General features: G+C 39.3%; 1 protein-coding gene across 1 annotated transcript; it reads right to left on the reverse strand.

Annotated features, from left to right (window-relative positions):
* Window positions 1–453: 453 nt before the first annotated feature.
* Window positions 454–9,785, reverse strand: park7 (parkinson protein 7). The gene is made up of 6 exons (XM_069918626.1): window positions 9,668–9,785; window positions 7,170–7,271; window positions 6,203–6,262; window positions 3,853–3,922; window positions 1,829–1,915; window positions 454–1,428 (listed from the first exon to the last, which is right to left on the reverse strand). The coding sequence occupies exons 1-6, from the start codon at window positions 9,755–9,757 to the stop codon at window positions 1,274–1,276; spliced, it is 564 nt and encodes a 187-aa protein (XP_069774727.1). The 5' UTR covers window positions 9,758–9,785; the 3' UTR covers window positions 454–1,273.
* Window positions 9,786–16,918: the final 7,133 nt, after the last annotated feature.

Below are 16,918 nucleotides of genomic sequence, written 5' to 3' on the forward strand. Positions count from 1 at the left end.
GGTGGGAGGAAAACAGAGCCCTCAGGGAAACCCATGGAGACATAGGGAGCCTGTACAAACTCCTTAGAGACAGTGTGGGACTCAAACCCTATTCCAGTCCCGGTTGCTATGCCAATCATACCACCCTAATGCCAAGGATTTAACCTCATAATATTATGCAACTAGGAAATTGAATCAAATTGTGATTGAGTGTTCAACAGCATCAAAATAGACTACATTCATCCTCGAATGACATTAGTACTGCAGAAGTTGAATTATTGTACTGCATCCTAAACCACCAATGTTCTGGACCCCAATTTTGATTTTTAAGCCTATCATAATATAGAACCACATATTTTCAAATACGGTATGCAGTGTTATCTATGTTAATGACTGATTAACAACTCACCTAGAAAATTACTTGCCCAAGCCACACCCAAGATATGCCATTTCAGAACAAATTTAAGAAAATGATTCCAATACTGAAACATATTTAATCAGTTGCAAAGATGACCACTGGTTACAAGATGACACCCAACAATAACAGGGTGGATAAAACAAACATAGACAGAGCCATTTGTTAATTTTTATTTGTTGAAATAAATAAAGTCACTAGAACTGCACCAGGATTTTTAATATTTGAACAGCCAATTTATAAGGCAATGAGTGCTCAATTATTGTTGCACATGATGTCTATTCAAAAACTAGTCCAGCAAAGCAAGTGGGAGTTCTAAAGCATAATAATTTGTAGCATTTTAACTCCTCCTGCACTTGACACCAAACATCCATTGTGTTATCACCAAGGACTTTTTTTTTAAGTTGGCATAATTTAAGAAATCACCCAAACAATCTGCAAAAAGTAATGAAAATGCTGCCAACAGTTGAAAATATAGAGGAAAACATTCTTAAAATTGAATAGAACCAATTGAAAGCCAAACAGAAATTAAGATTTGGTTCCTGAGGTTTAGAATGTACTTGGGAAAAGTAGGATACAGAGCAGATTCAGGGAAATGGGATTAACTAATAATTTGCTCAAATCTCAACCAAAGCAAATGCAAAACTTCAGATTAGCTCACTTTTCAGTTGTACAATTCACATAATAAAACAGATGAGTCGGTTTACCATTAGAATTTAAATCTGGAAAGTTTACATTCTGTAGCCCTGGTGCATTGGTAACAGTTAATATTAAAGATATTAATTCGTTATTTCTTAATGATGCATGTGGGATGTTCTAACTTCAAAACAATTCCATCACCTATCCTCTAACCATGCAAGGGTTCCAAGGATGACAATTTCACAGAACCAAGGGGGCTTTGACCTTCTCAGCCACTTCTTTTCCCAGAAGCTTTTCAACAATTGCAAGGCCAAATTCAAAGCTGGTGCCTGGACCTCTGCTAGTAATGATGTTCTCATCTATTTCCACACGAGCTTCCGAATATGTATAGTTGCCTGTAGAAGAATGAGCACGGGTTTTAAGCAATATTTCAAGAACATTTTCCAATGATTGATAAAGATACAGGATTATTGTGATTGCAAGATCAATTTGAAAAAGAGTAAATTATCAAAATGGAGCACATCTTGATCCTCTCCTCAAGCTTCTCCGATAAGTGATTGAGGGAAAAACAGGCCACTTGTCCAGAGTTCTTCTCCAAAGAGCTAAACCCAGGGTGAAACTGGCTAATTTTTACAAAGGATACGGCTTTATGTAACTGAGCACGATAGAAAACTGAAGCATTTCAAGTATTTTAGAGTTCATTAGTAATTTCTATCCAAATCAGATTCTAACATTCTGGATCAAAAGACACAAATCTCAAATAATTGATCAGATATTGTAAAGCCTAGCAATTACCTTGATTCATCATTTTGTCCTTAGCCAGAGGATGGGTTGTGACTTTGCGCCCATATCCAACCCCATGAGCCAGCAAAGCTGTTGGGCCTGCAAAAGATGAAGATATTTATACAAAATACTATCATACAAATTAGACTGAAGAAAGCATATTTATACACGCCAACCCTTCCAAAGACATGACCTTGGATAGCAAAACCTTTCAATGCAAATTTCAATGTAAGATAACTATTTTAAAAATACAGGTTGAGTACCCCTTATCCGAAAATCTGAAACTTTTTGAGCACCCACTCAACACCACAAGTGGAAAATTCCACATCAACCTCACTTGTCCGTGTGGGTCTTTGATGCTCTGCTGATGCCAGTTTGTTACCAACCATCGTCACCGCCAGACCTACGTGCATTACTCACTGTGATGACTCTGGAAGTAACATTTTAAAAAGCCATCCAGCAGAATTTCTAGTATTTGGTGCCGCATTTATCTTATTTTGCAAGCAGAGATTTTTTTTTTGTAAGATCAAAATACCACTCAATTAGTTCCATAACCCACTCAGACCCCACCCGACAACAAATTTTTAAGCTATCAGTACATTTCTTGTGACTATGTAGCAATCTTGCCTCTATTCGAGTTCCCATTCTGCAATATGATTTTCCAACTCTGGCCAACAAATGATTCTTCTTCTCATCAAACATTGTTTCTTTGGTATTTTTCTTAAAACGTCTTCATTCTTTTACCATCTTCTCAGTTATGTCAAATGTCCCGGCAGCAGCACATTGGTAGATTCCTTGGCCACTTCAATGATTTTTAACTTAAAACTTGCTTCATTTCACTGGAGACTCCATGTTAACACCCATTTTCCGGCCATACCCAATAGCTCGGTCAATGCATCACCCGTTCAGTCAACACATGTATTTTTGGGGTTTTTTTTGAGGGGGGGGAGGGTGTCGCCTTATACACCTGATATATAAAATTGGGGACCCGTCTTATCTGAAGGTCTTCTTATGCGCCAAAATATACTAAATATTGAAAGAAAGTTTACAAATGTAGGCAGCATGGTATCTAGATTTCTCATTCCTTGCAGTTGACCCTTCCACTGTCCAAACTATAGATCGCTTATCTACTAAAGTTACTAACAAGCCCAGCACCATTGTAGTAGTGTTTGGTCTTCAAGTCAAACTCTGCTCCATTATCAAGGACTCTATTTCCCTCCTAGACAACTGTCTGAAAAATCAACCAGTCACTTTATAACGTTGTCATGTTTATCAAAATTGAGCTTTGGACCTTGTATCATTGCTATCTGTCCATTTCTACCCCTATAACTTGGGGTCATCACCTACTCTCAGCTAACGTGCTAATGAAAGCCTCACCCATGCCTATAAACCAAGTTAATGACCATTCCAAACCACTCCTGCTTGGCCAACTCAAAACTTCCAGATATTCAAATCTCCTACCGCACCTCAACTTCCATCATGTCCTCTTCAGCCATCAATGAGTGTTTAGTGACCTATGCTCATTCATGCTTAAGCAAGGTCTTAAATTTTAAAATATGCCTTCTTCTTTTCAGACCCTTCCACGGTCACTACTCCCCTCGTATCCGATCTTCTCTTGTTCTGAAGTACTTGCATATTTACTTCAATTATGCACTTGCTGGTGAGTTTGTCCCCAGCTGAGTCTAAACAAAAATGTTCTCCCATTATCCTCATTCTTCCTGCATGACACCCTTCTTAAAATTCACCTTTTATCAAGATTTTCAATCCCCAGATGTGTTTCCTTTCAATTCCACTTTCTTGAAAAACTCTTTGCTACTTCAAATTGACTGATGCTAATCACACTCAAATAGTGTGTAATATTAGCTAATTAAAAAATGTTTCATCATCTTTCAAACATTTGATACAGCAGGTATATGGCCGGACAGCAAACTTGGTACAGAACTTGTGTCTGGTTTCCAGGAATCTGTAGCCATTTGACTTTAATCATGGAGATGAACGGAGTTTCAAACACATAATTCTAGCCAAGAAAACCATACCTGCACAGATAGCAGCAATCAACCCGTTCCTAGCTTCCTGGGCCTTCAGCACTTCTCTCACAGCAGGTGACTAGTAGAATAAGAGAACGGTTTCAATGAACAATTGTGAATATGCATTTATTTACCTCGGCAAAATGCTCCAAGAATCGACATTGTTCACCACACAATGTACAAAATAGAATTAGTAAACCAAAATACAAGACCTGTGCCGTTCACCTGCACAAGAAAAAAAACAGGTCTAGAAATTCCTTTACAAATCAGGGGGACAATTCAAGGAAGGAAAATTATGAGCTTGTTAATTGGGAACCAATAGTGGGTCAAGCAACATTTGTGGAGACAGAGGTATGGTTGACATTTTCAGGACATTTTGGCAAGTCATTACCAGGATTTACATAATAAACAGAAGGGCCTTGGAGAGTGTGATAGAACTGAGAGATCCAAGGATATAGGTACAGTGTATACAATTCCCTGCGAGATGCAACACAGATCAACAGGGTAGTGAAGGAGGGATTTGGCACAGATGTCTTTATGTACAAAAGTTGGGATGTCACGTGACAACTGTACAAGATGTTGGCATGGCCACATTTGGAATAATGTGCACAGGTCTGGTCACTGTTGTAGGAAAGATGTCATTAAACTGGAAAGCATGCAAAGAAGATACACGAGGATGTTACCAGTCTACAGTATTTGACTTGCAAGGTGTACAGACTTCACTTGAAAGTAGGTGTCCAAGAGGAGACATTTATAGATGTATACAAAATCACAAGGAGCATAGAGTAGGAGAATCTACCCGACTCCTCTCTGTATCAGTTCAAAGTGGGGTAAGATGAGAAACTTTAAACAGGTTCTGAAGGGCAACTTTTTCCCCCCACACAGAGGAAAATATGTATATGGAACAAGCTGCCAGAGGTAAGAGATTTAAAAGACATTGGACAGGTTCATGGATAGAGATTAGAGGGATATAGGCCGTACAGGTAAATGGGACTACGTCAGACTGGGTTGTCATGAGCAGATGCAGTCAGGGTGGAGATGGGAAAGTGCAGCTGGTAGTTGGTAATCAAGACAGATAAGGAAAGAGAAAAAAAGAGCAAATGGAGCCAGGTGGGAGGAGAGGTTAAAAACAGAGGTTGCAAATGATAATGGAGACAGAAGAGACTGCAGATGCAGGTATTGATAACAAGGGTGATAAGGGAGGGACAACAGGTAGCTGGAAAATGATAAAAGGATAGGAGACCCAGTAGGTTAAGATGATAAGCATATGAAAAAAGGTGGAAGAGGGCAATGAAAATGGGTGATGAGGGACTGGAGGGATTTAGAATTTGGAAAAAGGAGGTTGAGAGAACCTGGGTGGATCAGAAGGAAAGAGAAAGGAGTACAGGGTGTGCAGGTTACCTGAAACTGGTTAATTCAATACCCGGCAGAACATGTGATTGGTTTTTGCTCCAGATTCCAGGATCTGCAGTCTCTTGTGCCTCTAAAATGCGTTATTTAAAGGCAAACACTCAAATGCATCCTTTATCTCACAGATCTGTACCCTCAAAACATAATTTCATGAATGTCTGGACTTCTCCAATTGTGACCTTGACCTTCACAGATATACCACTTACCAGCCACAAGATCACTCCAGTCTTGCTAGGACTCTCCCAAACATCCCACCTATCATCACAGCAAATGACATTTAGGTGTCAAAACTACCCATAGCATTTCATTACACAGCAAAATCCAACAATTCTATTCTGGATATCTCAACAGATATTATGCTTTACATGGGACTTTCAATAATAAAACCAGGATGACAAAGTTGCATTAACCCTATTGAAACACAAAAAAATTATGCTCATCTTTGGAACACATCATGACTGGGCCTAGCTATTTAATCTCACTGTAATTTGGAACATTGTGTTCATCATATTTATCTTGACTACAATACATAGAAGCAGAAGTAGGCTATTCATCCCATCAAGTCTTCCCTACCATTTAATCATGAGCTGATCCATTTTCCCCACTCAGTCCCACTGGCTGGTCTTCTCCACTTAACCTTTCATGACCTGGCTAATCAAGAACCCATCAATCTCTGTCTTAAATACACAAAATGACTTGGTTTCCACAACCATCTGTGGCAACAAATTCCACAGATTTACCACCTTGTGGCTGCAGCTCAGATGGATCTCAGTAAGTGAATCCTTGAATTTTGGAATTTTAGGATGGCTAGAAATATGCTATATAAAAAGTGCTTTGTTTACCATAAAGGAATGAAATAATATGGACTTAACAGAAACCAGTTAATATATATTGTTTCTGAAAGACGATTTGCAACTTAAAGGCAGATGTACAAGTAATTCAAGATCACCTCAGATAAATTCTGGGCTCCAAGATTTCCTCCAGGTAATACAATTGCATCATAGGGACCCTGCAAAAAGACAAGAAATAAATTCATTCGCTCTTTCAATGGCAAACTTGAATAAATAATGAAGAGCTGAAGGGATTCAGCAGGTCAGGCAACATCCATGGACAGAAATGGTCAATGTTTCTGGTTAGAACTCTTTCATTTCTATTTCTTTGTCAGTTTCTAGTAAACTTGGACCAAATTTCTGTACAGAAATTAAGGCACTGAATCTATTATGCCACAGAGCACAAAGGAATTAACCTCAGTATGTCGAAAAATAGATAATAGCTAATAGTTACACTAAGTTCAGAATTTTATTTGCTGAAATGAAGTCTTGTTTCATCTACCATTCAAACTCACCTACAAAATATTTGCCAGATACTGGTTTAAGATGGTATTCAGTTTTGCAGAACATACCTTGAACAGATTATTCAGAAATCTACAGTGTTTTATAGAAACAGCAAAGTGCAGTATCTAATGCACATTCAAATAAGATAGCTCCAAAACAGAACATTTGGCTGCACATGATGTTAAAAGCTAAGCCAGTTAGTGTCCTCTCCTGTTCTTACTCCCAGTACACGGCACAGCACGTCACAATGGAGAAATCTTCAGCATTGTACTGTATATCTTGGAGTTACCATAATTTAGTCTTATGCAATGCACAAGTACTATTCCAGAGACTAGTGACATCATGCCACTTGGCAATGGAAACAAGATGTTACATACACATTTTTACTAAAACTAACCTAGCAAAACAACAATTTGACATAGAAATGCATTCTGGATGCAAACATGCTTTCATTTCATCCAATTGTCAAAAATGTACATTCAGAATATTTTAAAAATCAATTAATGCTGTATGACTCTGCTCAAATCTTGGTGAAAGGAAGACTTCAGCTAAACACATCACACAAGCAGATGCATGACATACCTGTTTAACTGCATCTTGGAGACTTGAGTCAGGGCAAATGACCACATCACGGCTGCAGGTTACTGAATCACTACCAGTCAGTCCGGCAACTGTTACTGTTATCTGAAACACAAAACGCTTAATTGATAATTTCTGCCAATTGAAATGTCTATGTACCTCACAACATGGCAGCAAAGGAGTTGGCATCTTGAATTACCTGCTTCTCCAAGTTCACCACAGATTTCTAAACCAGAATTAATTTATGGTAATCGTACTTAGCACTTACTTAAACTACAAGGAAATACCTAACAGATTAATTCTGGATGGTGCAAAAAAAAATGCTGGAAATCTAAACCAAAATCAGAATCGTGGAAGGACTTGCGAGATCAGGCAGCATCCATGGCGAGAGAAAAAGTAGACAATTTGGGACATGTTAAGAGAAAGAAGACATTCTATAATAGGGGCCAGGACAAAGTTGTCAAGTAACAAGAGCATGGGAGGGGGGCACCAACAAGTTTAATAGGAGCATAGGTTTCAGAGCCTCAGTTGACCAATTGTTTGGGAAACCATTGGGAATTCAGAACAATGGGATAGAAAATTATTGGCATTTTACTGCACTGAGTTCTGAAAATTGTAACTTACCTAGACAGAAAATTGTTCTCTCTGGGTATCAAAGGAGGCAGATGGCAGATCTGGAGGAATGGACCTGGATTAAAGTGACAAGTAACAGCACAGGATTGCCCTCACTGACTGAAGTATTATGCAAAGCAGTCCTACGGAGTCTGATGTACACACCATTGTGAGCAGCAAATGTAATATGCTAGATTGGAAGTAAAAGTGAATTATTGCTTCACCTATCAGGACTGATTATGTGTCTAGGTGGTGGGAAGGGACAAGGTTAAAGAACAGGTTTTGTTCCATCCCCTGTTTGCATGGAAAACGCCACAAGGTTTTCAGATTTCAGATTTATTATCAGGAGAATACATGACATTATGTGCAACCCTGAGATTTTTTTCCTGAAGGCGAGGCAGAATTATCACTTAATGGCAGTGCAAAAAAAGCTGCACATAGCGTACACATGTAAGCAAATAAAGAAATGTAAACAAACTGACTATGCAATACAGAGAAAAAAAAAATAACGCAAGTCCTTAAATGAGTCCCTGATTGAGTTTGTTGAGGAGTCTGATGGAGGAGGGGTAGCACCTGGTCCTGAACATGCTGGTCCAAGTCTTGTGGCACCATATCTTTTTCCTGATGGTAGCAGTGAGAACAGAGTGTGTGCTGGATGGTGTGATGATTGCTGCTGCTCTCCGACAGCAGTGTTCCCCGTAGAAGTTCTTGACGGTGGGGAGGGTTTTGCCTGTGATGTCCTGTACTGCGTCCACTACCTTTTTGAGGAGTTTGCACTCAGGACATTGGTATCCGCGTAAAAGACCATGATGCAGCTAGTCAACACACTTTCCATCACACATATGATGAAATTAGCCAGGATTTCCAATGTCATACCAAACCTCCACAAAGTCCTGATAAGTAGAAACACTGATGTGCTTTCTTCACGATGCCATTAGTATGTTGGGTCCAAGATAGTGACTCCCAAGAACTTAAATTTGCTCACCCTCTCTGATCACTGGATCATACACCTCTGGTTTTACCTGGTTGAGCCAAGATCTCCCTCCTGTATGCTGACTCATTGCCCCTTGTTATGCATCCCACTACCATCAGAAAATTTGTAGATGGTGTTGTTTCTGTACCGACCCACACAGTCATAAGTGTAAAGCAAGGTGAGTAGGGGGCTAAGAACGATACTGATACAGATTCTTACCAATCTTCATTGATTGTTGTCTTGAAATGAGGAAATCCAGGATCCATTAACACAGTGGAGTGTTGAGTCCCAGGTCTTGGAGTTTGCTAAACAATTTTGAGGGGAGGATGGTGTTAAATGCCAAACTGCAGTCGATAAAGAGCACCCTGATGTATGCATCTTTGTTGTCCAGGTGTTCAAGTGCTTTGTGTAGAGCCAGTGAGATGGCATCCACCATAATCCTGTTGCTACAAGGAAGGGAAGGGAAGTAACAATGTCGGAAAGAATTAAATGGGAATGAGGGCTGCATTTGTTTATGAGAAATTAATTCTATTAATGAAGGATATTCAAGAAACTGCTGAGTTGTTATCATTACATAAATGCAAGATTGCCAAGGATAACATTGAGTGACACTGGAAAACCAACAAGTGCTACTGGTTTTTTCCGTATGGAATTATGTTTCAGGACTGTGAACTCTTTTGGATGTACTTCGAAGTCTTGTTAGTTCAACTCGTCGCCTCGTCCAAGGCCCGCCCAGCTCTTATCTAATTGGCTGCCTAACCTGACGGTCCCGCCCAGGCTCTGTGGTGATTGGCCAATTCCCGTGTAAATCACATTTTGTACAGTTCCCTGAATTTAGCCTCAAATGAAAGCGTAACCAATGATTTATCCAAGCAAAGTTTGTAAAAGTAAAATATATATGCTCCACTTTGCTCACCCCGGCTCTGCGCATCAAGTCAGTGGGGATCACGACTTCCATCTCCTCGGCGCCTTTGGCCAGAATAAGCAGCACCCGCTTGCCCGCCATCTTGGAACAGTGAACATTGCCGCTGCGCGGTGAGGGACACGGTGGTGCTACGGATCCTGAGCTCGGACACAACACTCTGCGGCGCAATTTCGAAATAGCGAAGCGGGGGTAGACTCATTCAAAGAAAAGTGCAATTATAAAAAAGTAATGCTGGAAAAAGTAATATCCATAGCCAAAAAAGTACTTTTATATATTTTCTCCCTATCCCCCCCTCCAACCCAAAAGTAAGGAAAGAAAAGAAAATAAAGAAACACCTACCATTTAATATACAATAATATTAGCAGAGACAATTGTTAATTGTTATTAAAAATTACTAATTAAGAGGAGTGGATGGATAGAAGAGGTGGACGGATAATTATTCATAAAATCCATATATGTTTTCCAAATACTATAAAAATTTTCAACTCGATTCCTTAAACTACTCGTAATTTTTTTCAAAGATATACCATTTTGCATCTCATTATACCATCTACCATGTTGAGGAACTTTGGGGGGATCCAACTGCACGAAAACCAACAAGGTCGGGTCAGATACAGCAATGAGCTCTCTGAACCCTTCTCCATTAACAATGGCGTGAAGCAAGGCTGTGTTCTCGCACCAACCCTCTTTTCAATCTTCTTCAGCATGATGCTGAACCAAGCCATGAAAGACCTCAACAATGAAGACGCTGTTTACATCCGGTACCGCACGGATGGCAGTCTCTTCAATCTGAGGTGCCTGCAAGCTCACACCAAGACACAAGAGAAACTTGTCCGTGAACTACTCTTTGCAGACGATGCCGCTTTAGTTGCCCATTCAGAGCCAGTTCTTCAGCGCTTTACGTCCTGTTTTGCGGAAACTGCCAAAATGTTTGGCCTGGAAGTCAGCCTGAAGAAAACTGAGGTCCTCCATCAGCCAGCTCCCCACCATGACTACCAGCCCCCCCACATCTCCATCGGGCACACAAAACTCAAAACGGTCAACCAGTTTACCTATCTCGGCTGCACCATTTCATCAGATGCAAGGATCGACAACGAGATAGACAACAGACTCTCCAAGGCAAATAGCGCTTTTGGAAGACTACACAAAAGAGTCTGGAAAAACAACCAACTGAAAAACCTCACAAAGATTAGCGTATACAGAGCCGTTGTCATACCCACACTCCTGTTTGGCTCCGAATCATGGGTCCTCTACCGGCATCACCTACGGCTCCTAGAACGCTTCCACCAGCGTTGTCTCCGCTCCATCCTCAAAATTCATTGGAGTGACTTCATCCCTAACATCGAAGTACTCAAGATGGCAGAGGCCGACACCATCGAGTCCACGCTGCTGAAGATCCAGCTGTGCTGGGTGGGTCACGTCTCCAGAATGGAGGACCATCGCCTTCCCAAGATCGTGTTATATGGCGAGCTTTCCACTGGCCACCGTGACAGAGGTGCACCAAAGAAGAGGTACAAGGACTGCCTAAAGAAATCTCTTGGTGCCTGCCACATTGACCACCGCCAGTGGGCTGATATCGCCTCAAACCGTGCATCTTGGCGCCTCACAGTTCGGCGGGCAGCAACCTCCTTTGAAGAAGACCGCAGAGCCCACTTCACTGACAAAAGACAAAGGAGGAAAAGCCCAACACCCAACCCCAACCAACCAATTTTCCCCTGCAACCGCTGCAACCGTGTCTGCCTGTCCCGCATCGGACTTGTCAGCCACAATCGAGCCTGCAGCTGACGTGGACTTTTACCCCCTCCATAAATCTTCGTCCGCGAAGCCAAGCCAAAGAAGAAGAAAATTGCTGGAAAATACAAATTTTATCTGAACTAATCCAATTTGCTTGAATTTAAATATCACCCTCTGTTTAAATCATTCCTATGTATGTACAAATGTCTTTTAAACGGTGTAATTGTACACACCTCTACCACTTCCTATGGCAGTGGCCCCATATACTCAGTGGTGTTTCTGTGGAAATATTCACACACACCCCTCCAATCATGTTTGCATTCACCTTGAAACTTGGGGGGGAAAATTGTCATGCACCTGATGATTTCAAAAACTTCTATCAGTTATCCACAGCCTCCTTTGCTGCAGGGGATACAATCCCATCCAATTCTGTTTCCCCTTAGCAAGCTTTATGTTTCAAACTTTCCAGTCCCAGCAATATCCTTCTAAACTTCTTCTGCACTCTTTCCAACTTAATCACATTCTTTCAGAACAGCACAAAATAATCTATGCAGTCTCAGCAATGTCTTATACATCTATCACCTGATGGCCAGGGTGCTTTCTTCATTCTTTATCACCTGATTAACCAAATCAGTATTTTCATATATTATATGAACAAAATTTTAAGTTCTAAAACTGATGCAAAGAAAATTCATGCTAGGAAATATGAAATGAAAATAGAAAATACTGGGAAAAATCAGCAGGTCAGATGAAAGTTCTAATAGAAGATTATTAGCCAGAGACTCTAGCAATCATTAAGAAAAAAAATTGGATGGATATATGGATAGGATGGGTTTAGAGGGATTTGGGCCAAATGCACACAGGAGGGACATTTTGGTCCCCCATAGAATGCCAGGGGTGCTCTGCAGTTAGTAAAGGATTAGTTAAGGTGGTATGTTAGTGAGGGAAAAAGGCTGAGAACCACAGGTTTAAATATTAACCCTATTTCTTAATCCATTGATCTTCTGAGTATTTCTTCAAAGTTTCTGTTTATAATTTGCATTTGTCAAAACCTGTCATTGCAATGCCAGGACAGTGTATAAATAAAAGCAGTAAATGCCAACTTCACATTTTCATCATCTACCTCATTTTCCTTTTGGAACATTGTGGCTGGTTAAAGTTTGGATGATTTAGAAATGGCAGAATGGAATCGGGGACTTTATATCTGGTATTTCTAGCAGTTAAAGCACACATTCATCAAATAACATCATGTGCCCAATTTTTTAAACACATTTTTTTATTTTTCACACTATAAACCAGATTGATCAAGATATATACATTTTCCTTCTTAAATATATACAGTGTCATTTTCTCCCCCCCTTCCCTCCTTCCCTCCCTCCCTCGCTACCTCCCCTCCCATTTATTAAAATTCAGAATATAAGATACATTAAACCCGTCAAACAATGATGTCACTCAATAAAAATAAACAAGAAATTCCACTGAGTCAGTTCTTTTCATTCTATTCTCCTTCTGTCATTTTAGGTGGTAGATGTCCACGGTAGGTTTTCTCTATTGTGTTTCATGTAAGGCTCCCATATTTGTTCAAATATTGTAATGTTATTTCTTAAATTATATGTTATTTTTTCTAATGGAATACATTTATTCATTTCTATATACCATTGTTGTATTTTCAAATTATCTTCCAATTTCCAGGTTGACATAATACATTTTTTTGCTATGGCTAGAGCTATCTTAACAAATCTTTTTTGTGGACCATCCAAATCAATTCCAAATTCTTTGTTTTTTATGTTACTTAGGAGGAAGATCTCTGGATTTTTTGGTATATTGTTTTCTGTAATTTTATTTAATATTTGGTTTAGATCCTCCAAAATTTTTCTACTTTCTCACATGTCCAGATTGTATGAATTGTTGTTCCCATTTCTTTTTTACATCAAAAACATCTATCAGATACTGTTGGGTCCCATTTATTTAACTTTTGAGGTGTAATGTATAGCCTGTGTATCCAGTTATATTGTATCATACGTAACCTCATATTTATTGTATTTCTCATCGTTTCAGAACATAACTTCTCCCATGTTTCCTTTTTTTTATATTTAAATCTTGTTCCCATTTTTGTTTAGTTTTACCATTTGTTTCCTCATTCTCCTTTTCTTGCAGTTTAATATACATATTTGTTATAAATCTTTTGATTATCATTGTATCTGTAATCACATATTCAAAGTTACTTCCCTCTGGTAACCTCAGACTGCTTCCTAATTTGTCCTTCAAGTAGGATCTCAATTGGTAATATGCCAGCACTGTATCTTGAGTTATATTGTATTTATCTTTCATTTGTTCAAAGAATAATAATCTATTTCCTGAAAAACAATTTTCTATTCTTTTGATCCCTTTTTTCTCCCATTTTCTAAAGGAAAGGTTATCTATTGTAAAAGGGAGTAACTTACTTGCGTCAATATTAGTTTTGGTAATTGATAATTTGTTTTATTCCTTTCTACATGAATCTTTTTCCAAATATTGAGTAGATGATGTAATACTGGAGAACTTCTATGTTGTACCAATTTTTCATCCCATTTATATAATATGTGTTCAGGTATCTTTTCCCCTATTTTATCTAATTCTAATCTAGTCCAATCTGGCTTTTCCCTTGTTTGATAAAAATCTGATAGGTATCTTAATTGTGCGGCTCTATAATAATTTTTAAAGTTTGGCAGTTGGAAGCCTCCTTGTTTATACCATTCTGTTAATTTATCTAGTGCTATCCTCGGTTTTCCCCCTTTCCATAAAAATTTCCTTATTATTTTCTTCAACTCCTTGAAGAATTTCTCTGTCAAGTGTATTGGCAATGCCTGAAATAGGTATAATATCCTTGGGAAAATGTTCATTTTAATACAGTTTATCCTTCCTATTAGTGTTAATGGTAAATCTTTCCAATGCTCTAAATCGTCCTGTAATTTTTTCATTAGTGGATAATAATTGAGTTTATATAGATGGCCGAGATTTTTATTTATTTCTATACCTAGGTATCGTATTGCTTGCATTTGCCATCTGAATGGTGATTCCTCTTAAATTTTGAGAAATCCGCATTATTCATTGGCATTGCTTCACTTTTATTTACGTTAATCTTGTTATCCGACACTTCTCCATATTCCTTCAATTTCTTATATAATTCTTTTATTGATAGTTCTGGTTCTGTTAAGTATACTATAACATCAACCGCAAATAAACTGATTTTATATTCCTTGTCTTTTATTTTTATCCCTTTTTATATTATTTTCTGTTCTTATCAATTCTGCTAGTGGTTCTATAGCTAACGTGAACAATAAGGGTGATAGTGGGCATCCCTGCCGTGTTGACCTGCTTAAGTTAAATTGCTTTGATATATATCCATTTACTGTCACTTTCGCCAATGGTCCCTTATATAATGCTTTAATCCAATTAATATACTTCTCTGGTAAACTGAATTTTTGCAATACTTTGAATAAATAATTCCATTCTACTCTGTCAAAGGCCTTCTCTGCGTCTAAAGCAACTGCTACTGTTGGCGCTTTACTTCCTTCCACTGCATGAATTAAGTTAATAAATTTACAAATATTTGTCATGATAATAAATATGTATGAGATGTACCAGAAGTCACGTGGTATGAGAGAGAGATAAGAACACAAGCAGGAGAACAAAGGAAACTGGAGAATAAAGACTTGGAGAAGTTTACCTAATAAAACTTGTGTTTGATGTTTTATTAACTTCACATTTCGGGCCACAAATGTGACATTGGTGACGAGGATGAAAGAAGCTTGAAGAAAATTAAAGACTAAACAAGATTACAGAGGATTACAGAGAACTTCAAGGTGATAAGAATTTTCTCTTTGACTCAGTACTTTTGGGGCTGGAATATTTCGTCATGGCTGGGGCAGACGGTGACTTTCTAACTCATAGTGGAATTGCTCATTTTGACCCAACGGGTGATGCAAGCACTGTAAGTGTGAAGTGGAAGGCATGGCTGGAAGAATTTGAAACCTACGCCAACAGTCGTGGCCTATTTCTAGATACCGATACAGTTGGACAAAAAGCGCAGAGAAGGGCGTTACTTCTTTTCACTGCTGGACCCGCAGTTCGGGAAACATTTAAGACACTTTTGAATAATGGAAGAAAGGATGAGTACCGGAAAGCGGTAGATACATTAAATGCACACTATGTAGTGACACCGAATGCTACATTTCAACGCCATTTGTTTCGGAGAACGAGACAAGAAGATGGCCAGACAATTGCTCAGTACGTGACGAGACTACGCCAGCTAGCTGTTGGATGCAATTACATGCCAGCTGATTTGGACAACCAATTATTGGATCAAGTCGTACAGCACTGCAGATCAGATAAACTCAGAAGACGTCTACTGGAAAGAGGGAGTGAGTTGGAACTCACCGATGCTTTAACCATTGCTGCTGCATTAGAGGCTGTTGAAGGGCAATTTCATACCATGACCCTGAAAGACAACTCAAGCCAGCAAATTAAGAGGCTCTCACATCGCCATAATCAGCCAAGATATTCGTCGACACAGGACGTGGAGTGTTATCGATGTGGAAACCGAGGTCACTTTGGAAAAGACCCATATTGCCCGGCCAAAGGCAAAGTTTGCAGAAAGTGTGGAGGTAAGGACCGCTTTGCAAAGAAGTGCAAAAGCAAGTCCAATGCAGACCAGAAGAGGAAGAGTACAACTTCCAAAGGCAAAGCCTGGGGGAAAGGAAAGTATCCTGGAAAAAAAGATACCATTCGCCAGATAGACGGTGACAATGATGATACCCAGGAGGAACAGAGTTGTTACCAATTTACGTTGAATGAAGTACGTCATGAGAAGGTCCCAGTGATCATTGGTGGAGTAACAGTGCAGGTCATTGTAGACTCAGGCAGTGACAGTAATGTGATTGATCGACATTTATGGGAGAAGTTGAAAAGGAAAAAGATCATCTGTACCTCAAAGAAGTGTTCCAAGAAACTGTATCCATACACAGCAACCAAGCCATTGCAGACCATTGGATGTTTTACTGCAACTGTTGAAGCTGGAGATAAGTACACCGAAGCAGAGTTTATGGTCATAGAAGAGAGGGGAGAACCATTGCTGAGTAGAAGCACAGCGCAAGACCTGGCAATACTTCATATTGGAGCTTGTGTCAATTCAATTCAGTCATACGAGGATATGAAGCAAGAATTCCCCGCAGTCTTCCAAGGAGAAGGAAAACTGAAAGGTCGACAATTGAAGCTAGCGATAGATGAAACGGTCAAACCCAAGGCACAACCAATGCGTCGAACTCCGTTTGGACTTCGTGGGAAAGTCGAAGCCAAAATTAAAGAATTGATCGAACAAGACATTATTGAACCGGTGGAACATTCGACACAATGGGTCAGTCCCGTAGTCATTGTGCCCAAACCAAAGGGTGACATAAGACTATGTGTTGACATGAGAATGGCCAATGAAGCTATAATTAGAGAACGACACCCTATACCAACAGTGGA

This window comes from Narcine bancroftii, chromosome 2, assembly GCF_036971445.1.
Source record: "Narcine bancroftii isolate sNarBan1 chromosome 2, sNarBan1.hap1, whole genome shotgun sequence".
Taxonomy (NCBI): Eukaryota; Metazoa; Chordata; class Chondrichthyes; order Torpediniformes; family Narcinidae; genus Narcine; species Narcine bancroftii.

What these genes read in the sequence shown, in the direction of transcription:
- park7 (XM_069918626.1), bottom strand. Translation starts at nt 9,757, where the DNA reads ATGGCGGGCAAGCGGGTGCTGCTTATTCTGGCCAAAGGCGCCGAGGAG. An exon ending in TCCAAGATGCAGTTAAACAG is followed by an intron (nt 6,263 to 7,169) that starts GTATGTCATGCA and finishes GTCTTTTTGCAG; the next exon opens with GGTCCCTATGATGCAATTGT. An exon ending in GGACAAAATGATGAATCAAG is followed by an intron (nt 1,429 to 1,828) that starts GTAATTGCTAGG and finishes ATTCTTCTACAG; the next exon opens with GCAACTATACATATTCGGAA.